At 40.1% G+C, this 18383-nt stretch overlaps 1 protein-coding gene across 1 annotated transcript in view; it reads left to right on the forward strand.

Moving 5' to 3' along the window:
• Positions 1 to 4209: 4209 nt before the first annotated feature.
• The window catches only part of fstl5 (follistatin-like 5), a gene marked incomplete at both ends in the record, with an annotated part of 148075 nt that continues 133901 nt past the window's right edge, over positions 4210 to 18383 (forward strand). The window contains 2 exons of the mRNA XM_080036085.1: positions 4210 to 4214; positions 6367 to 6553. Of these exons, the coding sequence (XP_079892211.1) occupies positions 4210 to 4214; positions 6367 to 6553 (192 nt within the window). The remainder of the gene's footprint in view (positions 4215 to 6366; positions 6554 to 18383) is intronic.

The following is an 18383-nucleotide window of genomic DNA, read 5'->3' on the forward strand; positions in this document are numbered from 1 at the left end:
TCATGCGGCAGAGGAGTATTTCTGCATTAAGGTTTTGGGGGAAACATCAAACATACTGATGGGAAAATGTATGGCATGTTCAATTATGTATTCCTATTTTACAGACTTATGACCTACCAAATATGCGTGACAGCTGATAGTAAATTCCACAATGTGTGCATTAATTCAAACCAAGCTTATGCCCAGTATGTGGCAGTCAGGTAATAAATATGCATTCACATAGCATCTGTAAGAGAGGCTGGTACAATATATGGACATGTTTGCTGTCCTGCTGTGCATTGAATGGTAGAAATCTGCTGAATGAGACGGAAGAGGAGAGTGGCTCTGAGCTTGTCAAGACATGATACATTGTGTACATAGTGGGAAATTGGTTTGAAAGTCAATGCCAAAGCTTAGAGGTTCTCTGGGGAATTTAAAACCACAAGAAGAAGTTATAGTGGCACAACTTAAGGGGGTCTAGGGAAACACTTTCACACTGTTATCTTGTGCTTTCAAAGGCAAAAACTGCTCTCATACACCATGACTATACAAATACAAGTATATCTGACACACTCTCACCAGGCTCTCACTAGACTTTTTGTCTGTTACAGTATATCAGTTACCATGTGGCTCTCATAGCATGTTCTCATTAAATAACTAGGACATTATTGTAGAGAAAAAAAACTACAAGAAGTTGTATCAAATGATTGTATAACAGTGCAAATAAAATTATTATGTGTAACATGTTTTTGCGTTTTAAAAAGAAAGCAAACTATGTCTACGAACTAAGAATTTTTTTTGCCATGTAGCCACATGGCTTGACTGAAATTTTTTTTTTTGTGTTTTCACCTTTCAAAATCAGTGGGGCATTTCCTCAACATACTAAATGAAGTTGTTAGTCAATACTTTGTTAATGCAACATCATCTAGCACTACCAACAAAGCATTTGCTGTTATCCATATTTTCAGTTTCCTTCAGTCTTGCTTCCCTCCCATTGATCTGTGCAATGTGTCATTGTGAGCTACGATGAAGAGAAATATAGACTGAATGGCGAGAACAGTAACGGTTACAAAAAAAACAATCTTTGTCCAGTCTAGTGTGGATCAGGAGTTATTTAAATGCGCATTGTTCAATCCACAGTAATGACAGTTTTTTGCTTTCTTTATGACTTTGCTCTTTAAATGAAATACAAAACATTTGAGGTAATGATTCAGTAGTCAGTCGAAGTATAGCCTACAACCGAAAAGTTATGTGCATGTGCTGCACTTGTGACTCATAATGAGTTAAATACCTGAAGGGACAAAGTTAAACTTCTTACTGTAAAACTGTGCATATGTCCCTGTCTCTGACACAGCATCCTGAAAAAGTTACTCCATTAATAACCCATTTAACACTGGGAAGCCGCAAAGAAGTTGATTGATTGTTGTAGCAGATATGGTAATCCTAGTGTGGCTAAAAGACTGTGTTAGCAGAGATGTGGAGCAGCAGCAGCTGCAGGCAGGTTTCCTACCTGGATCTGGAGAGTTTCGAAATGCATAGAAAATGAATATGATATTAATATCACATTAAAGAGGCAGTAAGTGAGATTTCTAGTGCCCCAAAGCACAAAACGACCATAATGTGTCTGCAGGGGGTTTGTCAGGCTGTTCATCACTGCTAGCGGTTTAACAATTACTTTGCCATGTTGAGAAGTCTTTTGAATTTCTAGAGCCATACTTTGGAGTAAAATTTCCCTGCCCGATGGATTAAAGCACTGAAATGCATCCTCCCTACACTGACAGTGACATGAATAAGGGAATGCTATTACAAGACATTTAATCTACAAAGGCTTAAAACTGGGGCACCCCAGTGGCTCACCGAGTTGAGTGCGTACCATAAGGGCAAAAGTCCTTGTCGGAGAGGCCCCGGTTCAACCCCGGCCCCTTGCCACATGTCAACCAACCTATCACTCCCTTTCCCCTGTAGACTCATGATGTATCATAAAGGTTAAAACACCTACAACAAAAAATTAAATTTAAAAAGGAGTAAAAAAAGCTGAAAGCAGCTTTGTACAGAAGGAAAACAGGCTAAAGACCAAGGCAAGCAGCACCATTATGATAGTATGTTTCATGTGACATATCGCATCAAATTGGATCTGGACTTTGGCAGAAAATTAGGCCTAGGCGGCCTATCTATGTAGGCTATAGACCCCAGTGACAATGGCCTATTCTTATTGAAAGTTTATTTTGCTATCAACAGGAATCACATCAAAGAGATGGTATATGATTATATTTGCATTTAATTCATAATAATGGTGTAGGCCAATTTGTGTGGGTTTAGAGGGGTTTAGTTACTCAATGGCGCCCCCCAGCCAGCTGTAGTAAATGAATGTCACGTGCAGGTGAGAAACGCGGGAAGTTAATGAGTGGTGCAACTGAGGTGAGTTGCAAAGCACAGCACTGCATAAGAACGTTGTGTTTAAATGTCTGTATTACTTTTTGTATGAACACATACTATACTCTGTGGTTAATGGAGATGTTAATGCGAGGAGTTACAAATGAGTCGCGGTAGGTGCTGGAATGTTAATTTATTGGTTTTATGCACTCTCAGTTAGCTAGTTAGCCTCTTTGCTAACTTAACTTGCTGTTGTTTGTAGTGTGCTGCATGTGAGCTGCCCATGGAGCTGCCCCCGCCAACTATGTGGGTATTACTGACCAGTTCAGTACATGTTCTGTTCCTGTTCAGGTAGCCTACATATTTTATTACTCTATAGGCTATATTTATTTGTAATGTGTTATCATGGTCTGTTAATGAGAGGTGCGTGCTACCGAGTTTGCAAAGATTACACTAGGCATACCGCATTTTTTGGGCCCCCTCCAACGGATACTTCATGATTTGGTGAAAAAACTACATACATTTGAACTGCCACAAGAGTATTATGCTCATTTATTTATTTAGATATTTGCGTGCACCGTTCAGGCTTTGTTTCGCTGTTTATGAAAATTGTTATATTATAATAATATTTGAAAGCATAGCCCTATATATTTTACGGATTCACCGAAAGTTCGGCCACCGAAATGGCAAAATAAATCATGTTCAGTTACCAAATATTGACGAACTACTAACGAAACATTTGTTTAAGAGTTGCACGTTTGTAAACGGGAGTAAAGAGAAACGTAACCGTGTATGCAAGTTCACGTCTGTTTGTGAGCTCACTGCAGGAGCATTTCTGTAAGGTGCGTGCAGAGTCCAGTGTGGGAGCAATTTTTCAAACTGGATGAAAAACAGTGCAGTGCAATGCTTTATTCAGCATAAAGTTAAAACACTTGTACAAGCCTGATCTAAACACAAAAGCCTTGCGCGAGCGACGCAGCGATTCACCTGGTGAAACCTGGCGTGTAACTCTGTGGTGGGTAACGTCGAAATTCACAGTGAGTTGTGAGCCGCCGCACAGAAAAACTCTGGTTTGACGACTAAAATAATAACCGGGGAGCAGAGCCGGTGACTTGACATTTTCTGCTACCCGTCAGATTTTGCTCCCTAGTGGTTCTGCGCATGCGCATTCCGAAAATAACAATCCTGCGTGAGCAGCCGTCAGATTCTGCTACCTTTTTTTGCTACCGAGTATTTTCTTCAAAACATGTTTTTAACTGCATAATTATGCTACACATATGTTTAAATTGTGCCTTTTGACCTGTGAGCATGTAGACACTGGCTTTGCTGCTGAATATAGAAATAAAATGATAGGCTTTTCTATGTGTTAACTTTACCAGACTCGGAGTGGAGAAAGTTTTCGCCGGTGGTGGGAGGGGGGTGTACATAGGTAGTGGTGTAAAATAACGTGATTCTGTAGCGGGAGCATTATTTGATAGAGACAATTGATCTCACATTATACCCTACTAAATCTATAATAACGTTATAAAGTGGCATAAAAATATACAGCTTTCAGTGTAGGCTACATGGGGTGAGTAGTGGTGTTGTAAGTAACGTGATTCTGTAGTGGGAGCATTATTTGATAGTTAATGGGTCTACAGATCAAATACGCTACCAATTACGTGAGGTAGCATTTTCTGATAGGGTAGCATAATTTGATATAGGCTATTAAACACTAACAGCATCAAAATATGCTCCCCATATTCCTACAGTGTAGGCTACACTGTGTGTAGGCCTACATAGGGTGAGTAGTGGTGTAAAATAACGTGATTCTGTAGTGGATGCATCGTTTGATGAGGTAATTGTCTATACGCTACCATGACGTAGGGTAGCATTTTCTGATAGGTAGCAAAATCTGACGAGGGAGCAGAAAATGTCAGAACACCGGCTCAAGCCTTTATAAGGCTCTAAGCCGAATTTGATTAGGGCCACCCTCTCCAATGTTATCGTGGACAAATGATTGATTATTGTTAAATGTGATTCACACACCCAGTTCATCGCTAGTAGCCTACCTCCAGCTTAGTGAAAATAGTAGCCAGCCGAGATCCTTACTCTCCTAGGGGGGTCCGGGGGTATGTCCCCCCCCCCCGGAGATTTTCTTTACCTTTTTAAAGTGAAATGCATAAATTTGGTGCATTTTGAGAGGGAAATGAAGAGGCTAAATCTGAGGAATTTTGTGTGAACAATTAATTTGGAGATACTGGCTCGAATCAAGTAGAATTAAAAGCTATTGAAGAAAGACATATGGATTTGCCATAAAAATATTGATATAGAAACAATATAATTCAGTGTCCTTTGGGATGGGCTTGGTGCTTTTTTTTCTATTATGGGACATATTTCTCTGTAATGTAATGAATGCATTTAAATGCAGTGAGAGGAACTAAGCAGAAGAACTCTGTTGTCCAGCTATCTTTTTTTTCCACAGATGAGGCTGAAATAGGCTATAGACTATACACAGTGCATAGGCAACTGAGGGCAGCCCCATATCCAATTTTTTTCAAATAAACTTTATTTTTTTCAAATATGCTATTAACTATCCAGACCAAAACATTGTATTCCTTTTTTTGTATGATAACTTACATTTGCATAGTATGATGTTAATATCAAACACACATAGGCTACTAAAAAAAATAAAATAAAATGTTTTCCTTCTCACTGGACCCCCTAGTGGAAATGGGCCCTAGTCACATGTGTAGAATGCCTATGCCTAGATCTGGCCCTGCTAGCGAGCCAACTGTATTGTATGTGTTCCTTAGACCATATGGTTCAGACATTAAAAGGTGTCATGAACCGTTTAGCAAGCAATGTTCATCAGTCTTCACAACACAAGGCATGCGGAGTTGAGATGTTTGTACCAGTTAGAAATAATCTACAGTAAACATAGTTTAGCATGGTTACACATGGCCCATAAAACTGGTTTAAAATAAAGGGAATAAGTTGAAAAGAGTATACAATGTACAGTCTGAAGGTTTCAGGCAGCTCCACAAGGCAAGAAGAGTCAGAAAGTCACAAAACAATAGTTTAATGTTCCCTTTTCAGCCTGCACATCACAGTGACATGCTGGTCTGCAGGCACAGCCTCCTGACCTCCAGTGAATAGCATGTGGGCCCACAGAGCTGTACTGACAGTGCTATTGTTTTCTGACTAAGTGTCACTCCAGAAGAACAAGAAAGTGGGGTCACCGTCCTGCTGTCAGTCATCTTCCTCTACTGGAGGATGATGAGCAGGCTGCACTGGTGGCTTGAGACATCTTAGGAAAAATACAGCTCAGTGTTTGCCTGTGAAAATCAACAAGTCAAGTCGAGTCAACAGTATTTTATAAGGTGTTTTCTATCAAAGGGGATTTTTGTGTTGTTGAGGGATAAAGACAAGAAGGAACAAAGGCATGAAGTGTGGTGACTAAAACATCCTCTTCTCTATGTATTTCCTGCGTTTTTTATTCCTTGTACATTGCTTTTCTGGGACACACATTTTCATAGGGGAAGTGTCCCCCCCGACCCTCCTCCACAAACACGATTGTGTTTCATTCATCCTCGGAAAAGGTCAAACTCATTTTATACAGCACAATTAATTATTGATAGTGCAGTTTTATCGGAGGTGAGAAGGGAATATTTTCACTCTGTTCAATAAATAAATGTGTGTTGCATCTCTGTGTGGGTGTGAGGGAACTGTTTGAGGTGTTATCTCTTCCGCTACATCACAGTTGCTTGACTTGGACACTCAGCCTAATTAATCCAAAGCCCTCACTTTAATTGCCTTAATATATTGACTCTTTGTCTTCGTTATCTTGATTTTCTCATGACGTCTATTTCCCCTTAATTGATTCGAAAGAAGACGTAATCTCCTCTCTCCGAGTGTGGGGCTCGTATTGATAGCTTTAGTTTAAACCAGCAACAGTTTTGAGGCTCCCGTTGTCCACACTAATTACGGCAGACTTGATGTATTGTCTCGGGCCAACCGTTATTGAACCTCCAGTGTGTTGGAGAAGAGCGCTCACCATTCTCGTTTGGTTTTTGACAGGAAAAGACCAATGAAGACAGCCAAATGGTGGTCGGCGGCAATTCTACTGCTGGGGCTCGCTGTGCGCAGCACGGATGGCAGACCCAACAAGGAGGGATTCAGGCCGCCGCCCTATCGACCAGTCGTGAGATTCCGACACAAGGTATTGATCGCCGTCTTTTTTCATTTGCTTGTCCGTAACAAGAGGGGCCTATGTGCTTTTGCCAAGTATGAAACTAATTACAGGGGCACATTTTTGCAGCATCAGACGACTCTCCTGTGGTTGTTGTTTTTCTTCCCACTGAAAATACTCTAAAAACGATCATTATCCCTGTGCCAGGGGACTGTCCTTTCCAACACAACAGTCGATTAGTGCTAGGCACAGCTGAGCGGAGATGAATACCAGCTTTAAATGAAGTGAGGGTGTCCGCACGTCATTTTAGTTTAAAGTAGAGGCAAGAGATGTAATAGAATGCTAATTCACCAAGCAATACAGTGCAGGCCCCAAAAACAAAATCTGCCTCTCTTTGTTTATCTCTCTCAGTGCATCTCTAGCAAAGCGTTCAGTTTTTTCTCTGTAAACTAGTAGCATACTGTAATTTGTTTTCAAAGCACCAAAGTAGCAGAGATGGATCAATTAAAGACAGACTGGGTAAAAAATAATAGACTGTGTTGGCAGATGGGAAATTGAGTAAAGCAGAGTGTTTTGTCAAGAGGCATTAGTCAGATTGTGGTCCTTCACTACATTTTTCCCATAAGCCCCCTTTTCAAATTCTGCCCACAAGTAAACACTTCTCATCTCTGTGCATTCCAAAACCAAAAAAAATTAAAACGAGGATTAAGAGAAAATAAAGTTGTTTGCTTGCTTTTATTACAGAGCTGTCTGTCCTATTTAGACTAAATATTGCATTTTAATGTTAGTATCAGTCAGCGTTAGTCACATCTGCATGGGCGGGATTTGAAGGCAAGAACACAGTGACGCTCAAGGGTGGGTGGGGTGAGAGGTGGTCAGAAAGAGAAGGAGATGGAGAGGGTGAGGGAGGGAACAGATGGTATGAACGTCAATGGACTGTATCAGAGCCAAGTAAGGAGCCAGGAGCGATGCAAAGCTGTTGACTCGACACAATGGTCAAACGCATTTTTGACCTTTAGAACAACATTCATTCAGAGCGATGCTTCCTAAATACATGGAGTGCAGATATCAGCGACACAAGATTTCTGCCCCTTTCTAGTTACAGCTAACCTACTAATTGGGCGTGTTGAAGGGAGTAAAGATATAAAAAATAGTAAGATTTGGGATGTAACAACTGCCTGTATACAACAAGTGTATACAGGCAGAAATTTGGTGAAAAGGGAAGCTTGTTTCATGGCTAAAAAACATGAACTGCTAAACTATTTGACATGTAGTACCTAAACAACCATGATAAAATTATTTTTAAAAGGTCTGTAGCCCGAATCACTAAATACACAAACAATCAAATCTTACTTTCAAAGTATTTGTTATCTGATGAGTTGCTTTGAATTAGTCTTTGTAAAGATATGGAACTGTTCCTTTTCCAACAAGTAAATTATTAAAAAAAAAATTGTAGCAGAAATAAAAATACAGGTGGGCAGAGGCAGAATATTCGAACCCATTCCCCCCCTAAATAAAATGCAGTACGACACAAGACAATATAACTTCAGTGCTAAAACATTGAATTAACACCAAGCCCTGCAATGGTGTTAAAAATATTATAGACATCATTAAAGTAGACTTTATGGCACAACTTTATGGCACAACAGTTGTATTTGATTGCATGATTGTTCACGTGTACAGAATAAAGTGGCCACTGAGTGTGTGATAATACAAAGATAAAAAAGTAGGAAAATAGGGCTGCACGATGATGGCCAAAATGATAATCACGATTATTTTGATCAATATTGAGAACATGATGTTTTACCACGATTATTCAATCATTTTAGTGACAAAACTGTTTTGATTGGACTGTCACATAGACATAACACTGCTTTCATATACATGTGATCGACTGCAATATTCCTAATTGTCAAATATTTGCATAAAAAATTCATTACACTGCAGGAATGTCATTACAGCATCTGCATGCCATTACAATTCTTCCTGCGAGCGGACAGAGGTAAACTCTACTCATCTATCTGCCTGTCGAAAGAGGCTTTTGGAAATGTACAGCCTTTTGGTGAAAAAATGGTGACATTGCAGGCCCTCGTCCAAAATATGTTAACTGACGTTTTTGTTGCTTAGAACATATTCTCTGCTGTTGACTACAGTAGACTGCAGAGGTTTGTGTCATATATTGTCAATACAGTTGAGTGAGCACTGAGCAGCATTAAAGAACACTTGTTTCAAAATGAGATGTCCACAGATTGGTGGAAAACAGTACCAAGTATCAAAACATTGTTGACAGCTAAATATTTATATTTAATACAAATAATATAATAATAATATAATATTTAAATATTTAAAGTTTAATTAAGAATGTGATGCAAACTAGGTCCTATAGTTTGCATCACATTCTTAATTAAATTCCTCCCATGTTCATCATTATGTAGCCTTTTAGTACAAGAACAATGATCATTTATTTTAACATCATAAATGCAATAATTTCCTCATCTTTCTTTTAGAGAAATGTGCTGAACATCCTTTGAGTGCACCACCACATGCTGTGATACACCAGTGGCTGTGTTATTGCCGTGCGTTTTCCTCTGCTTTGAAGGACAGTGTTTGACAAGGGTAACAGGATCTGATACGACCTTATAAGCTTTCCTCACAAAGACTTCAATCAGCAGGAGGCACTCAGCCATAACAGCTGGTCACATGCTCTACCCATAATTCCCATGGTATTGTTTCAGAAATTCACGGTAAAATCCTCCACATCAGGTCAGAAATAGGACACAGACGTTGGCCACCAGAACACTGCCCAAATTATAATTTATTATAATGGAACTTCTCCTCAAAGTGATAGTTAATGTTCTCAGGCTTCTGTTCCGTGGAGATTTGATTTTATACAATGTCTTGTTTCACTCAAACTTTTTCACAGCGAGTTTTACTGTAAGAGGGATGGAGGGACCCAGTGTGTAATTTGTGAAATGTGTAGATTAGTGTCCTGGCTTGCTCGACAAGAGGGACATAGAACATTTCTCAGAGTTTGTCGCTCTGACATCAAGCTGTTGTGTCAGGACAAACAAAATGGAGGCAAGGACAACTGCGTGAGAAGCCCCATCCATCCAGCACTGGCTTGGCCACATGGCAAATCTAGATTAACAGGGGATAAGCAGAGAGAGAGAGAGAGAGAGAGAGAGAGAGAGAGAGAGAGAGAGAGAGAGCTAAATTGAGAGAAAGTGGGGGTTGGGGTGAGGGTTGAGATAAAGAGACGGAATGAGAGAAATAATAAAAATAAATCGCAAATGTCAGGAAATGGCTTGATTTACAATAGCTTCGGTTGAAGCTGAAATAGGCAAGGTGTAACTTAAATGTGACTACTGTCAGTGTTGTTTCCACCCTTCTCCTTCTCAGCTGGTCAGTTTTAGCCCTAACCCTTGTCACTCATCTTGATGAGCTGTCTACTTTGAAATGGCAGCCAGCATTTCAACCAGCTTCTGTAAAGCCTCCGCTGGGGCTGAAGAAGCAGATGCTGTATTGAGCCAATCTGCCATAACAATAACAAGATGTTAGTGTCCATGCTGGTGTTACCCTGTGGTTTTAGCTGATATTTGGAGTTTGTGAGGGAGCTGTGTTGTAGCACTATCTATGAACCAGGCTTAACCCATTGATGACTATGGCAGTCTAAGATGCATGTCCTTAATGCCTGAGGGTTTTCTGAAAAAATAGTACGAATTGTCAACGTCTACCAAAACCTTACCATCTAAGCCTGTGTAGCACATAGAAACATGAAATAAAATACATTTAAAAAGGTAAGGTTCACAGGTTTTATTTAAACATGCTCCCTTAGCGCTTACAAACCAACACATTTTTCAAAAAATCGGCAAAATTAGATTAAAATTAGAAATTGGGGGAAAAAAATAATAGGGGAGAACGGGGTAAGTAGGCACACTTTTTACTCTAGTGAGAATTGCTTATCACCTAAACATCTTTCAATAGTCATTCCTACATTAAATTGAAGCTTAAGGTGTTGGCTTGAAATATGTACCCCTCACTTGTTCTATCTTATTGTAATAAAGAAGAAATTAATCATCAAAGACACCCTTACACATTGTGACAACCAACCCCATCAAGGGGTCGGTTGTCAAACACTATGGGGTTGTTTGTCACAATGTTAGCTTAATGGGAATAATCTTAAAAAGAAGGCAAGAAAGTAGAACTAAATTTGAAAGTTTAATTGCATTGTCAAGTTGACAAATAGGCCTACATAACTTACTGTAGCCTTGGCAGCTGGTCTAGTTTGGGTTGCACTGGGTTGTTTTGATTGTGTTGCCCTTTTTTCTTTTGCATGCTAGCTGCCTTTTCCTGCTCTATTCTTTCCTTCTCTGGGGTGTCAGTGAGGATACAGCTTGGCAATTTCTTTCGTTATTGGGTTCCTTTTCTGGCTGCAGCCTTGAGATAACATGTGACAACCAACCCCCCAAAAAATGTGACGACCAACCCCAACTTGAATTTCTTGCTAGCATCAAGGCCAACAACCATCTGACAACTAATTAGCTTGCTAACCACAATCTGAAATATAGTTTACCCTTCACACTTTGTATGGGTAACAAGTGTTTTGTTATAAACCCATTGTGTAAAAGCCTAGAAGAAAAATACTGAGGAGCTAAATATTTTCAATTTGACATGAAAAACACAAACAGTCATCTCACCTCAAATTCAGCAGTCTAACTCCAAGGAAGACTATGTAGGTGACCTCTGATTCCAATTCTGGATATTTACATACCAACATTTCATAGACCGCGCCTTCTGGTTCCGAGATATAACGATTGTGACAATCAACCCGTGTGACAAATTACCCCGTTCTCCCCTAATATAAAATATTTAAAAATAATGTGCTAAATGAGGTTACAATCCTGCTTCCTTTTATCTAGGATAGTAGTGACTGAGTATGCAGTGGAGAGATAAAGATAGACAGATATAGGAAGGAGGAGATAGCTTTATTTTATTATTTAGTTCAATTATCACTGGCACGGCACCATAAATCCGACTTCCCAGTACAGCTGGAACGCAGACTGACTCCCGCTGTCGGAAACCGATCAGCTGGTCCAAACGGCTGTATACCACGGAGATGAAAACAAAGCTGAAACTTAACTATCGCCTGGCTGGGCTGAATTTGAGTTGGAGCAGCAAAATATATCCTAAATTCATAAATATTGTTAATAAATAGATGCAATGTGTTGTGTGATTTTCATCAGTAGTCTATAATAGACTTAGATTCTGCTCTCCGAACGCCACTAACTGTTCTGTAATACACTATCTCGGACACAGCCGGCATATTTTTATTATTATTTTAATTTATTTATTTATTTTGAATTTTTTTGATTGACGTGATTTTCGGCAAACCACACAACTTTTGGGTGGTCACGTGGTCTTAAAAAATCAACAAAATCCACCTCGTGTATTTGAACCAATGATGGTGCATTCTATGCTGCGCGCACCATGAAAATTAGATAAAGTAACAATGCTGCCCTACGCAGCATCAGGCAGTAGGGGTGTAACGGTACACTAAAGTCACGGTTCGGTACGTACCTCGGTTTTGAAGTCACGGTACGGTACAGTACGGTACGGTTCATAGTTAACGGAGAATGAACAGCTTTAGCTGTCAGTAACTAGCTGACAGTAACATATATTTATTTTGAATTGTTTTAGTTTTACAGTCTCTAGTGTTTTCTCTCTGATGATGGCGTTTCCTCAGCGCACTTCCTGTTTTTAATGAATTTCTTATTTTGGGGTATGGATGGGTGGGAGGGGGAATGTTTTTGCATGTATGCATATCTCTGGGTGGGGGGGGGGAGTTGTATTAAGCACTTTGTGTTACATTTGATTCTATGAAAAGTGCTATATAAATAAAGTTTGATTGATTGATATAAATAAAATGCATAACAAATATAAAAATATTGCTGCAATTCTCCAATAAATAAAATACTTATTAAATACTAGTGTAGGTGCAGCATAAACTAAAATTGCAATGAAAAAAATATAGTGTTAATGCTCAGCAGGCTCTGTAAGCTGGTGTAAACAAAGGGTATGTCATATTTAAGGGTCTTTTTGACTTTAAAAAAATTAAATATTGCTGCAGCTCTCTTAAACTCTAAAGTGCTCTTATATATAAAAATTATCAAATAAAAGTGCTACTGCAGCATTAATTAAATGACAGATTGTTTATATTCAGTATAAAAAAGAAAATAATGTCTGTGTTTTGCCCAGCTCGTTTTTCTTCACAGTAATGGTGAGAGTAGCCAAACACCTGATGGTGCCTTTTCAAATGCGCATGCATGTTCGACGTGTTGCCTCCTGTGTGCCGACATTGTTCCACACGTCTATCACTGTTTTCATAATTCACCTGGAATCCGAAGTTATCCCTCAAACGGGATTTGAATGACAGGGGGGCGCCTGCGCGCTCCAGTTTCCTGTTGTCTTTTGTCATGCAGTTCGCTCTGTTTGATAGCACTGTATAACATTTTGATTTGCACTACTCATAGACAGTAAAAGAGGGGGGAACACTGCTACTGCAACTGCTAATAGTGATGCAAACGGAACACTAGAGCGGAGAGGTGTGTATCTCTTGCTCTGACTGCAGTTGGGAGGGACTGCTGCGTGAGGACTCGGCCGCCTGTCAGTGCTCTGGGAACGGGGGAGTGGCCGTTGAGCACCCGCTGCTCGTTTAGAAGTGTTAAGAGCGATACATGCTTTAGCGACAGCACAGGGTCTCCAAAAGTCACCAATAACACCAGAAAAAGTAGCTAGATTGGTCGCTGGTCGCTTTAAAAAAAAAAGAGTCGCCAGAGGGATCTGAAAAGTCGCTGAATATTGCGGCTAAGTTGCTAACACTGCCTGACCCTCATGCTCACCATGGAGCTAATAGACTCAATCGCTGGCTGCTACTGCGCACGTGCGAGCCGAGCCGGAGGCTAAATGGTCCGGGGGGAACTCCGACGACAAGTTTTAAGTTCCACACCGCAAAACAAGCCTGTACATTCGCCATATAATAACGTTATGTACGCCACGAACGGACCGCGGTCCACCTCTGTAACACCAAATACGTGCCTGTACCGTCACGGTACGGTACAAATACGTGTACCATTACACCCCTATCAGGCAGTAGATACAATGTGGCGTCACGCAGCAGCCGTCATCAATGGGTTAAAAGATGGATTCAGCCTTACTGACATGGCATTGATCACATGTCACGTTGTTAAACTTTGCCGTTATATGTTATAAGGAGACGTGTACAGGGAAGTTGATCGTGTGGAAGAGTGAGGGATGTGAGAAGGAAGAGAGTGGAATAGGTGGAGGGAGAGGGGTTATGAGATGAAGCCAGAAAAAGCTGGAAGATATAGAGAGAGACAGAGAGAGAGAGAGAGAGAGTGAGAGAGGGAGGGGGAGATGTGGGCGGTCAGCTAGCTAGCTGTGACAGGGGCAGATGAACCACAGGTTGTACAGCTGGGTGCTTCACCGTCCCCAGAGCCGTCTCTGTGCTCACAACAACACGGGGGGAATAAATAAAGAAGCGGCTGGTTTGACCAAGCAAAAACAAGAGACCGCTGGCTTGACCATGCACAGTTGTTCCACAGCCCGATAGTTTGACCCACATTCTGGCGGCGGCTATCGTAGTCCAGCCTAAACCCCGCCCTACCAGTAAGGGTAGGGTCATAAACCCCGCCCTACCAGTAAGGGTAGGGTCGGCGGTGGAAACAACACAGAGATTCTTAAAAGTGAGCTGTCCCGCTCTGAGCCGCTCCGACCCGACCCGCTCTACTCGGTGGAAACGAGGCATAAGAGCAGCAGAGACAGGCCTGCGAGCGACCCTGGGGAAATCACTCTCTTCAAACAAATGAAGTGTGAACGCTGTCTGCCATATGCAAATAAGCCCCATTTGAAATCTTCCCTACCTGTAGTGCAATTCTAAATGTCAACTCCTCCAGAGGGTGTGTGGGATACGAAGAATGTCAGAGAGCCACAGGTGTTTTCTGTGATTTAGGCCTTCTGGGTTGCTAGTCAACAATGTTTTGTAAAACATCCTGAAATATGATGAGTAGGGGCAGCTCATTCCAGATTGTGTCTGATTGCTGGTTTAGAGAGTAATCTATAACATAATTGTAAACTGCAGCTCTATAGTGTTAGGCAAAATGTTAAAAAAAATTGTATTTAATATTTTCTGGCATTTTTAGTTTTGAGTCTAACGTGTTTGCAATGATTAAGTAAGTTTAAGTGTTATCATGATTGACATGGAATTTTTTTGTTGACGCTTTAAAGCTGCAAGAGTTGTATTTAACAGCAGCCTGGTTACGTCAGGAAGACTCAACTATCAACTTTGTGCTCATGTGGGTGTTTTTTCCTCTCATACAAGTCTCTTCGGCAACAGCAGTTATGGATTTTTTAAAAGTACATAGACTCAGTACAGTCTTAATAAAAGTATAAGATTGGAAACATGGAGAAATGGAACATACTAGGGATGGCCATTTAGATTTTTTTCTTTAACCGGTTAACCACCAGAATTAACGGTTATTAACCGGTTAACCTTTAAGATTTAATGTAGCCTAAAATAGTGAAATACATGAAGCATTATAGCAGGGCTCCCGACCTTTTTTTGTTCCAAAGACCGGAATATTAATTTAAAAACAATTCAGGGACCAGTAGCCAATTTAAATGCCTACATGTTGACATTCACATGGCACCTTGTCTGTTGTGAGAAGAGGTGTAGGATGCGAATGTAGGAGCAGAAAGTGAAATAAGTGACTGAAAAGGCCGGGACATTTACACACACACACACACACACACACAGGCTTAGGGGATAGCCTACCGAAACCCGGTGCTAAGTAGTGCTGAGCACGGGGCAACATTTTGAAAGACCGTAATATTGATAAGCTCCGATGTTATCAGTACTGCATAACGATACTTAACGCTTTTGTTGACGGATTTTCGCTGTTGATCCTGGCACACAATCATGGCAAACCTGTGTCTGTGCTGGGGGCGGGCACTCACTGCCTGTCTGTCACTCCCTCACACACTCACTGAGACGGTGATAGATGCAGGACAGCATCCACCTCAAGAAGGCTAATGCTAGCGCTATGTTAAGCTAGCGGGAGCCCACGCTGTTAATTAAATTATACAAACATATGACACGGGAGCGTTGTGACTGGGAGCGTACCATGGACCTATTATAAAGTTGAGCGTAGCCTACACTACTCGTTTCATTCTTTACCAACAGTTGGCATTCTTACATCCGGTTTAGCGATATCAAAATAAGAGTCCGGATTTCAGATACATTAAGATATATATATTTTTTTAACCATTTAACCTTTAGTATTAACCGGTTAAAGATCTTCTTAACGGTTAACGGTTAACCAGTTAACCATGGACATCCCTAGAACATACAGTATGTATTGTTGATGCATAATGTAAAGTGAGCTGAATTCTAGTCAATTCTATTTCAGACATATCAAAAAAAGAAAAATTAAAAGCATGAAAATACAATAAAAAAATATGTTCAAATGATTTCACAAATAGAAATAAACAAAAAATAAACAAATAACATATTGAATTGATATGCCTGAAAAGGAGTAGGAAGAAGTATAAACTTATTCGATCCTACCCCTTTTCCACAGCTCAATAACTTTATAATAATTTTTTATATATATTTTTTTAATATTTATACAATCCATATATCCATGTATACTCGACGCCATTGCAAATGAGGGCCACCCCTCAATTGGTCTCCCGAGGATAAACAAAAATCAAACGAAAAATGAAAAGAAATATCCACCACATACATCCATACAAAAATACATCCACCATATGCATCCACACAATTCATACGTCCATATCTCCACATTTGTACAACTCACATATCCATATCCACACATACATATACTTTCTGTCTTAAATCTCTCCCTCATCCCTGTACCTGTTAAAAATCATTACTTTGAATTTTTTTTGAACTGAATCATGTTTGGACATTGCTTTAGCTCCGTGCTCATACCATTCCACAGTTTCACACCACCAATTAAGATGCAATGACATTTTAAAGTCATGCGTGCAGCCAGTGTCTTAAAGTTTAACTGTTCCCTCAAATTGTAACCGCCCTCTCTGTCAAAAAAAAGTTTTTGAATGTTACCTGGTAGCAGTTTGTTTCTAGCTTTGAACATGATTTGTGTAACTTGATATTCAACCAGGTCCTTGAACTTTATGATGCGGGAATGTAAAAAGAGGAGGTTGGTGTGATCAAAATATCCAGCTTTATTGATTATTCTTATGGCTCGTTTTTGAAGTGTGACTAGTGGTTGCAGTGAGCTTTTGTAAGTGGTCCCCCAGACCTCTACACAGTAATTTAAATAAGGTAAGATCATTGAGCAGTAAAGAATATGCAATGATTTGTGATCCAATATATGCTTTGCTTTACCCAGGACTGAGATGCTTCGTGACAGTTTAGATTTAACATGTTTTATGTGAGGTTTCCAGCATAGCTTGTGGTCTATTGTCACACCCAGGAATTTATTTACATACACTCTTTCAATATTAACACCATCTATCTTAACATTTACATCACTATTTAAATTACAATTTCCAAACAACATGCTTTTTGTTTTGCTTAAATTCAATTATAATTTATTATTGTCAAACCACCTTTTTAATTTGCTCATTTCAGATGTAATTGGCTCCAGAAGCTGCTGCAAGTCCTCTCCCGTACAAAAAATATTTGTGTCATCTGCAAATAACACAAATTGTAAAATATTTGATGTTTTACATATGTCATTTATGTAGAGAATAAAAATAATTGGCCCTAACACTGACCCCTGGGGGACCCCACAAGCAATGTCCAAACAAGCTGACACGTATTCACCCATCTTCACAAACTGTTGCCTGTTCTGTAGATAGCTCCTCAGCCATTTTAATACAACCCCCCTGATACCATACCGTTCTAATTTATTAATTAATATATCATGATTTATGGTATCAAATGCTTTTTTGAGATCAATAAAAACACCAGCTGCATATTTCTTTTGGTCCAGGGAATTTGTAATCTTTTCAATTAGCTCAGTGACTGCTAATGAAGTGCATCGGTTGGGTCTGAATCCGTATTGGCTGTCAGTTATGCCTCGTTTCCACCGAGTAGAGCGGGTCGGATCAGAGCGGCTCAGAGCGGGACAGCTCACTTTTAAGAATCTCGGTGTTGTTTCCACCGCCGACCCTACCCTTACCAGGGTTTTTCCTGCATTCAAAAAATGTTGGCGCCCGCCAAAGGAATTTTAGCGCCCCCCAAAGGAAAATCCTCAGCGCCAAAGTGTTTTTTTTTTATATATATATATATATAGATAAATAAATAAAAATCTACTTAAAACGGCTCCAACTGTGTTTCCATTTCCGCGCCATTCCAGTCATATTACTTGCAATCTCAGTTGTAAAAAAAGAAATCAGGTCGGGGATAATCGTTATTAAACTATCATTGCTCCGCTCGCCGGGGCATGCAGGCTTATAAATGCAGCAAACCCTTTCAGCCGTGAGCTCCGCTCGGCCCATCCCTCACCTGATAGTTTCGCTAACGGCTAGTCCAGAGAGTACGAGGGAGATGTTGCGCATTGCCGGGTGTTTTGAAAAACTTCTAGATGACGAGAATAAAGGTAAAACTAATTGTGTTGTCTGAAAACACTTCAGACTCACAACAAACTAAAATAATGTGCAAGATTTGTCACGCGCGGACACGCGAGTAACATGACATACGCGACCGAGAGACAGAGAGAGAGAAAGAAAAGTGATATAGGCCTACGACCTGATCTGCACCTTTAAACATCCCGACCAATTTGTTTATTCA

The sequence above is a fragment of the Ammodytes marinus genome, assembly GCF_949987685.1.
Source record: "Ammodytes marinus genome assembly, chromosome: 10".
In the NCBI taxonomy this organism is placed as follows: domain Eukaryota; kingdom Metazoa; phylum Chordata; class Actinopteri; order Uranoscopiformes; family Ammodytidae; genus Ammodytes; species Ammodytes marinus.